The 9,234-nt window shown below is 46.3% G+C and overlaps 1 protein-coding gene across 1 annotated transcript in view; it reads right to left on the bottom strand.

The window, feature by feature from the left end:
• Nucleotides 1-614: 614 nt before the first annotated feature.
• LOC107296108 (potassium/sodium hyperpolarization-activated cyclic nucleotide-gated channel 2-like) overlaps nucleotides 615-9,234 on the bottom strand; it is a 24,564-nt gene continuing 15,944 nt past the window's right edge. The window contains exons 4-8 of the mRNA XM_015825454.1: nucleotides 7,087-7,305; nucleotides 5,926-6,072; nucleotides 4,044-4,284; nucleotides 3,404-3,568; nucleotides 615-1,645 (exon numbers count right to left, since the gene is read on the bottom strand). Of these exons, the coding sequence (XP_015680940.1) occupies nucleotides 615-1,645; nucleotides 3,404-3,568; nucleotides 4,044-4,284; nucleotides 5,926-6,072; nucleotides 7,087-7,305 (1,803 nt within the window). The remainder of the gene's footprint in view (nucleotides 1,646-3,403; nucleotides 3,569-4,043; nucleotides 4,285-5,925; nucleotides 6,073-7,086; nucleotides 7,306-9,234) is intronic.

The raw sequence follows: 9,234 nt of genomic DNA on the forward strand, positions 1-9,234 counted from the left end.
TTCCTGATGTCCCCTCAACAGGTCTCTCTCCCCTTTGGGTTCAGCACGGTGCGTGGCGTATAAGGCATTGCGTATGCGGTTTAACTCCTAAATATATATAATTTTCTCTCTCGGTATTTTATATATATGTATATATATATATCTCTATATATATAAGTATGTATATATTTTACACACACTGGATTAAATTGCATGAGAATCTAGATATGGCTTTCCACGGAATGGACACAGCAGGGCGAGGCGGGATGAAGAATGAACAGCCACACAGGAGCCAAACTTTGGAGGAGGAAGAGGGCGGCTCCTTCGTCCCTGGTACTGTCTCCTGGCTAGGAGCGCATCGCTCCTCCTGCAGAGGCAGAAGTCCTGCAGAGCTTCCCTGACACCGGATCCCATGTGCCCCAGCCCCACCTGGTGAAGCACACACGACTGCGCGGGCCCTTCTTCCCCGCTAGTATTGCAGAGCGAGTGATGGTCAGCATGACAGAAAAAGAGCCGAGAGGAGTACCACGGAACGGCCCCCTTGCCAGTTCATGCTGCCCCACAGCTAAGGCGAGGGGCGTCCTATCCTCTTGGCCCGACCGGAGACCCCTCCCTCCTGCAGATTAAATCGAGGGTCACAAATTGGACGGAAGCCTAGATTTCGCGGAGTCCGTATCAGGGGCGCTAATGATGGAATCCTTGCGGGCACCGCCTGAGTCCTGCTGAATGCCCGAGGCGGCTGTCCCAGGGTATGCGGTAGACATGGTCATCGGGTGGGGCACCCGGGCTGCCGGCCGCGGTGCGGCTGGCGGGGTGTGACCAGCATTCTGGGTCGAAGTGGCAGGCGACAACGGCGAGGCCCCCTGCCCGGTGGGGATTGAAGCGGTGGACTCGTGAGCTGAGGAGGGCGGGCTCTGGCCCGGCGTCTGAGGAACGCCGTGGGGAAGAGAGGGCTGGGAGGCTGAAAGAGGCCGAGTCTCCTGGCTGAGACTCCTTGTGTGAAGGGCCTGGGTGCTCTTGTGAGCCGCCAGCCGCTGCGGCGAACCGGGCGGCTTCTGCTGAGTTAGCGAGAGCTGGGACCCTGATTGACCCTTGGCACCCCCGTATGGGAACGTCCGGCTGGCGTGAGGGCTTTGGGAAGAGGAACTGGACACCATGGAGGGGAAGGGGCCGGCGGAAGAGGCCAGCAGAGGCTGGGGAGGGGGGTGCTGCTGCTGGAGTGGGATGTTCGGCTGCAGGGGTCGCGGCACATTCTGGAGCATGGGGCCACCCAGTTGCTGCTGCTGCTGTAGGTTCAGCTGCTGCTGCTGGTGCTGGTGATGCTGCTGAAGCAAGGCTGGTGAGATGGCGAAGGCCCCCGGGAGACCGCCTTGGTACTGGAGCCGGCGGACCATCCGTGGGGAGCCGAGGCTGATTGGGCCGACCAGTGGGCTGGCCATCTGCGGGCAGAAGCTCATCGCCACGGCCTGCTGGAGGGTGGCGATCGCCGAAGTGACCTGGGGCTGAGCCGGGGTGTAGACGGCGGTGTGCTGTTGGAGCTCGGCCTGCTGAACCATCTCCCGGTCGTACTTGACAATCTCCTGGATAATCTCGTTCTCCTGATTGTTGAAGACGCCGGAATTGAGGTCGTGCTGCACCTTGTGCAGGAGAATGGAGTTCTTCTTCCCTGCAAGAGAAGAACAGAAGACACGGCTTCCTTGCGGTCCAAGTCCACTCTCCCAAAGGTGCTTTTTCCAAAGGCCAACTGGACTTTTTTTTGTTTTTTCCCTTGAAGATGTTTCGCTTCTCATCCAAGAAGCCTCTTCAGTTCTGAGTGAATGGGGGGAGAATGGAAGGACTTATATTCCTTTGCGGTCATCTGGTCGTTAGCGCTCTCTCTGAGAATCGTTGAGGCCGCTTGGAGGTTTATCTGTGCCCTCGGGGAACTGCTGAAAGGTCGGTCCTCAGAGAGAGCACTAACGACCAGATGACTGCAAAGGAATATAAATCCTTCCATTCTCCCTGCATTCATTCAGAACTGAAGAAGCTTCTGGGATGAGAAGAGAAATGTCTTCAAGGAAAAAACAAAGTGTAGTTGCCTTTGGAAAAAGCACCTTTGGGACAAACATGACCGTGGATGACTGGGAACCTCCATAGATAGGCAGGTCCACTGATGTCTTTGCATGGCACTTCCCATACCCATGGAAAACTACAGATGGTCCTCGACTTACGACCAGTCGCTTGGGGACTGTTCGAAGTTATGATGGATCTACCTGGGGGGGGAGGAGGTTACTTACAACCCAGTTTCACAGTTCCAATGGTTGCTCCCAAGTCACATGACCACATTTCGGATGCTCGCTAGCTGGGCTGCATTTACGGCTGTTGGCAGCATCCCGCGGTCACATGACCATTTTTTATGATGGTCTTGCCGAAAACCGACATTTACTTCCAGTTCTCAGCACAACTGCACCCATAGCAAACCATGGGTTCATTTAATAACGGTGGTCTTCGCTTAACAACCACTACGAAAAAGGTTGTAAAACTGCAGCTCTGAGTTTTGAGATATTCAAGCTGCCCAGGGTCACCTCGGGAGATGGGAAGCAGAATGAATGAACGAACGAACGAACGAACCAATCAATCAATCAATCAATCAATCAATCAATCAATCAATCAACCAACCAACCAATGAAATGAAACAAAGTGCTTGAACCAAGGGGTTTCCTACATGAGATGGGACATTTCATGGAAGAGTTAGGCTCAAAATCCCGAAACATCTTGAATACAGGTAGTCCTCAACTTACACACATTCATTTAGTGACCATTTAAAGTTACAACGCCATTGAAAAAAGGGACTTATGTCCATTTTTCACACTTAAACCGTTACAGCATCCCCATGGTCGTGTGATCAATTCACACGCTTGGCAACTGACTCATATTTATGACAGTTGCCGTGTCCCGGGGTCACGTTGATCCCCTTTTGCGATCTTCTGACAAGCAAAGTCAATGGGGGAAGCCGGATTCGTTTAACAACCATGTTACTAACTTAACAACTGCCGTGATTCACGTAACAACAGTGGCAAGAAAAGTTTGTAAAATGAGACAAAACTCACTTAACAAATGTCTCGCTGACCAGCAGAAATTTTAGGCTCAATTGTGGTCATAAGTTGAGGACTATCTGTATCAGGGGTCTTCAAACTTGGCCTTTTTATGACTTGTGGACTTTGACTCCCAGAATTCCTCAGCCAGGCTAAGGAATTCTGGGAGTCGAAGTCCACAAGTCATAAAAGGGCAAGGTTTGAAGACCCCTGACCTATATCGTACCTCTAATGGGCAGCTCATATTTTCCAAATAAAATCTGGATGCCTTTTTTTCAGAGTGTCCAGTTGGGACACCGTGGCCCATCAGCCCCTCCCCTTACCTCCCCGTGCCAATTCTCCCAGCATACCAATGCGATCCAGGCGATCCAGAGCAACAGTTTCGAAAGCCCGTCTCATCATGGGGTATTCCTCTAGGACCTCATTAAAATTGTCCACTGACAGGGAATACAAGCGACAATAGGTGTCCGCGCGGACACTCGCCGTGCGACGTCCTCTGGTCAGGAGGCAAATCTCTGGAGAAAAGATGAAAAAGTGAATTCAAATCCCAAAATTAGATTCCCAATTACTTTCCCCTTAATGATAGAAGAATACATTCCCTGTAGGGTTAAACCCAACTTCTTCCTGTTCTTCACAAAGCCTACCTAGATATCTACCAGATCCAATGTTGTCTTTTTTTCCCTTCAACTATTTCCAGTCAAGCCGGTTGCTATAAGAGCCATAATTTTAAATTTTCTTTTTCTTTCCTCAACCCGAAGATCAAAAAATTCTCTGGGGCTATTTTGTCTTCTGGACAGTTTGAGACTTGCTTATGCCTATCTTGACGGCCATTTTGGGAACGGTCAAGTCCTCTGTGGCAGCCATTTTGAAACTGCACCAAACTTATGTTCTCCACATGCCAAAGGTACCTCATTTTAGGAAGGAAATGAAACCTGTCTTTAGAATGCCACAAATATGTAAATGAATGAAGATGGCCTTGATTTATCTCACCTCCAAAGTAGGAACCATCTGAAAGCTTCATCTCCTTATTGCCTTTTGTAAGGACACTGACCACCCCATGTTGGATGAAGTACATCTTTTTCCCGATGGTCCCTTCTCTGATGATGTAGTCCCCTGGTTGAAATACTTCAAATCTCAGTTTAGTAAGCACAGCTGTGACAAAATTGGGGTCGGCGTTGGCAAAGAGTGGCATGGAGGCCACCAGTTTGCGACAGTTGAAGTTGACAATCTCCTGAAGAACGACAGACAAAAAAAAAAGTATCTTAACATGATTTATGCAAAAATCGCTCAGCTTTTTTTTACATGTTCCTTTGTGTCAAGAGAGGATAACTGCTCATTAATAAGCCTCCGTGCTGTTTGGGGCATCTCCAAGTTCTCTTAAAAAAGGGTGGGCTCAGACTTTTGTGTTCCCCCCCATTTTTTGAAGTTTGGGGTACTTTTAAGATAGGAAGTTGGAATCTTAAATCAGTGTTTCTCAACCTTGTAATTTTAGGTTGTGTGGAATTGCTGCTGGCTAGGGAATTCTGGGAATTGAAGGTCCACAGGTCTTAAAATTGCCAAGTTTCAAAGACACTGATTTAGACCAACCAACCTTAGTTAGCAGATCCCAGAAAGAGATAACCCATGAAATGACGTTCCAAGGTTGCCTAAGGTAGGCTGCCTAAGATCCATAGATGGTTGGAAAAGATGATGAAACTACAGATAGAATTTAAACCGGAATTGTTTTTGTTAGGAATATTAAGACCTAATTATGGTAAAGAGAATGACTACTTGATATTACATGTTTTAACTGCTGCAAGGATAGTATTTGCCCAATTTTGGAAAAATGAGAATTTACCATCTGACCAGACTATAATTACTAAAATTTTAGAGTGTGCAGAAATGGATAGACTAACATTAGAAATGAAAGAAAAAGATGATTCAATTTATTTTAGACCTTGGGAAAAGTTTATCAATGGTTAGAAACACATTATAACTTGAAGGATTCGATATTTTAGAATAGATGACGGATTTTTAATCGAGTTCTAACTAACATTTTGATGATATGATTATTTTTCCTGATTTACTGATTTTCATTTGTTACTTTTGATTGTTAGGATTTTTTGAGATTTTATTAGTAGTGTTTACTTAATAGATCAACATATTTGTTTACTAATTGTTTTTAATATGTTATAGTCTAAGCTTTGGTAAAAATGGTTGAATATGATATTTACTTATTATTATGATCCGGACGGTAGCTTGTTTGTTGAAACATGTGACTGTACCTATCCTTATTTTACCCTAATTCCTTATTCCCTTCCCCTTTCCTTCCACCCCTCCCTTTACCATACCTGTATTGTTCCTATTTTTCCTCATCTATATAAACTTAATAAAATTTTGTTAAAAAAAATATATGGAGGTTCCATTTTCAAGTTCAGTCTGATGAACCATTGTGGGGATTGGATAAGTCTAGTCTAACGAAGTGAAGGAATAGCAGTCTTCCAATATCTCAGGGGCTGCCCCAAAGAAGAGGGAGTCAAGCTATTCTCCAAAGCGCCTGAAGGCAAGACAAGAAGCAACGGATGGAAACTAATCAAGGAGAGAAGCAACCTAGAACTAAGGAGAAACTTCCTGACAGTGAGAACAATTAACCAGTGGAACAACCTGCCTCCAGAAGCTGTGAACGCTCCAACACTGGAAGTTTTTAAGAAGAGATTGGACAGCCATTTGTCTGAAATGATTTAAGGTCTCCTGCTTGAGCAGGAAGTTGGACTAGAAGACCTCCAAGGTCCCTTCCAACTCTGTTATTCTGTTAAATTCTACTATTGGACATTGACGACCATTGTCCATCTTCTCAGGGTCCATCCCCTTATGGCGTGTGGGTGAGGCTTACCTCTCGCAGAGGCTCGTTCAGCTCCCCGAGGATGCTGTCCTCATCAAACATTTTGCCCTGGTAGCGATGTTCATAGTAGTCATGGATCTTCTGCCGGAAGTCAGCGGGAAGCTTGTGGAAGGACATGTACTGTTCCACTTGCTTGTACTGCAGGAGGCAGAAGGCGGAGGAGAAATTAAGTGGGAGAGTTTAAGCAGAATGTCTCACTTGACGAATGCAAAGGAAAGGGAAATCAAACCAAGTTGGAGAGGGTCTATTGCAGAGGTCCCCAACCCCCCATTTGTGGACCGGTACTGGGCATGCATGCCAGCAACTGGTCTGCACAAACAAGCAAAGCCCCATCCGTGGGATGCGGGCAGCACACAAAACCACGCACCCTCCAGTCCGTAGAAAAACCTCTCTCCACAGAACCGGTCCCTGGTGCCCAAAAGGTTGGGGACCTCTGGTCTATTGCATCACAGCTGCCAACAGCTGCTTCCCTGGCTGCTCAGGAGCCAAGGAGAAAGGGAGCAGACTCAGGAAAAGAGGCTTCTCCCCAAAAAACTAAAGACAGAGTAAAGTAGCTCCCTTAAAGAAAGAGAAAACGAAGGGCCAAATCAGGTAATATAGGATTATAAGAGCTGGAATCCAAGATATAGGTAGACCTTGCCTTACCACCATTTGTTTAGTGGCCATTTGAAGTGACCAGGGCACTGAAAAAACTGACTTAGGCAATCCCCCACTCATCTCCCAAGGTCTGTTACATTTAAGTGGGGAGGGGAATGGTCTGAGACAAAGTCAGGTGGGCCAATCACCAGGAGATGGGGAGTTCTAGTCCTGCCTTAGGCATGAAAGGANCTGAGTGATTTGGGGCCAATCACCAGGAGAGGGTGAGTTCTAGTCCCGCCTTAGGCTTCAAAGCCGGCTGGGTGTTCTTGGACCAGCCACTCTTTTTCAGTCCTAGGAAGGAGGCAATAGCAAACCACTTCTGAAAAACCTTGCCAAGAAGACCGCAGGGATTTATCCAGGCAGTATCCGAGAATAGGACACGACTGAATAGAAGGGGGAAAAAAAATACAGATTGGGAAAGAAAAAGCAAAAGGAACCAAAGAGAAGGAAAAAAGGGGGAAAATGAAAAGGAATTACTTTAAAAAAGCAGACCACTCCCCATCCCTCTCGTACCTTTTCTTGATACTGGCGCCGGGAGGAATCCAGAGACTGGATGAGGGCCGTGGCGTGGCCAATGAACATGGCATAGCAAGTGGCTCCCACGATCATGCTCAGCATCGTCAGCCATATGTCTGTCATGCTCTCCGGCGCCTGGCGCCCGTATCCGATACAAAGCATGTGGCTCATGGACTTGAAGAGCGCAAAAGAATACAGCTCGCTCCAGGAATCGTTCTGCAACAAGAGAAATGACACAACTCCGGTTAAAAAGACTGTCCTGCAAAAAAGAGAATTCGATCCATGCCCGTTTTTCTAAAAATTCATTCTGAGCCAAGGTTATTTCAATGTTCAATCTTTCTTTTCTTTTTTTTTTAAGATCCAAAATTCGGAAGATGGGTTAGGAAGGGTGACATCAGAGATTGGAGGTCAAAGGAACTGAAGGAAAGCGGGAAGCTGGCTTTCATTTCTAAGGCGGGACTAGAACTCACAGTCTCCTGGTGATTGGCTAAAAGTCATCCAACTGGCTTTCATGCCTAAAGTGGGACTAGAACTCACAGTCTCCTGGTGATTGGTCCAAAGTCACCCAGCTGGCTTTCATTTCTAAGGCGGGACTAGAACTCACAGTCTCCTGGTGATTGGCTGAAAGTCATCCAACTGGCTTTCATGTTTAAGATGTGACTAGAACTCACCACCTCCTGGTGATTGGTCCAAAGTCACCCAGCTAGCTTTCATTTCTAAGGCGGGACTAAAACTCACAGTCTCCTGGTGATTGGCTGAAAGTCATCCAACTGGCTTTCATGTTTAAGATGTGACTAGAACTCACCACCTCCTGGTGATTGGTCCAAAGTCACCCAGCTAGCTTTCATTTCTAAGGCGGGACTAAAACTCACAGTCTCCTGGTGATTGGTCCAAAGTCACCCAGCTGGCTTTCATGCCTAAAGTGGGACTAGAACTCACAGTATCCTGGTGATTGGTCCAAAGTCATACAACTGGCTTTCATGTCTAAAATGTGACTAGAACTCAGTCTCCTAGTGATTGGTCCAAAGCCACCCAGCTGGCTTTCATTTCTATGGCGGGACTAGAACTCACAGTCTCCTGGTGATTGGTCCAAAGTCACTCAGCCAGCTTTCATGCTTAAAGAAGCACTAGAATTCAATCTCCTGGTGATTGACCCAAAGTCACCTAGCCGGCTTTCATGTGTAAAGAAAGTTTGGTACTGATGCTCTCTCAGTTTTTAGCTCAGTGCCTTTACTATGACACCAAATGCATATTTCCCAAATTTGCCCAACTTCTGGAATTCTGTCCATGCCATTCTCAGGGAACAGATATTTACCGTTACTTTCTGAGCACATCTGAAACATAATTTTGGATTTAAGGCAGCCGTTTCTGTTTAGCAGACATCATTTTCTCATTATACCTTTTCTCCTTTAGGCAAAACAGTAAAATACAGGGAGTCCTCAACTTACAACCATTTGCTTAACAACTGTGTGAAGTTACAAACGCTGCAACCTACAGATAGCCTTCGAATTACAACCACAATTGAGGCAGAATTTGACCTTTTTTGCAACGGTCGTTAAGCGAATCACTGCAGTTGTTAAGTGAATCATGCAGTCATTAAGCGAATCCGGCTTTCCCCATTGCTTGTTGGAGGCCCTCTGGGAAGGATGATGATGATGATGATGATGATGATGATGATGATGATGATGATGATGATGATGATGATGATGATGATAATAATAATAATAATAATAATAATAATAATAATAATAATAATAGACGTGGCAGAGCCTGGAATAGATGAGAAAGAACTGGAGAAGATAACAAAATACAAAGACCTACAAATAGAAATAGAAAGACTGTGGCAAAGGCAAGCAAGGGTAGTACCAATAGTCATAGGCGCCTTGGGTGCAATCACAAAACAACTGGAGCACCACTTGAACAACATCATCGGCATTGACAAATTCGCCATTAGTCAATTGCAAAAGGCGGCCTTACTAGGAACTGCTTCCATCCTGCAACGATATCTGTAATACCATCAAACATCCACATCTGCCTATCCCAGGTCCTTGGGAAGGACTTGATAGGTAGACAAAAATGCCCAATCCAGTCTGAACATCTGGCTGACTGTGCGATGATGATGATGATGATGATGATGATGATGAT

Source organism: Protobothrops mucrosquamatus, unplaced genomic scaffold (genome assembly GCF_001527695.2).
Source record: "Protobothrops mucrosquamatus isolate PMUCROS unplaced genomic scaffold, P.Mucros_1.0 scaffold2647, whole genome shotgun sequence".
In the NCBI taxonomy this organism is placed as follows: Eukaryota; Metazoa; Chordata; class Lepidosauria; order Squamata; family Viperidae; genus Protobothrops; species Protobothrops mucrosquamatus.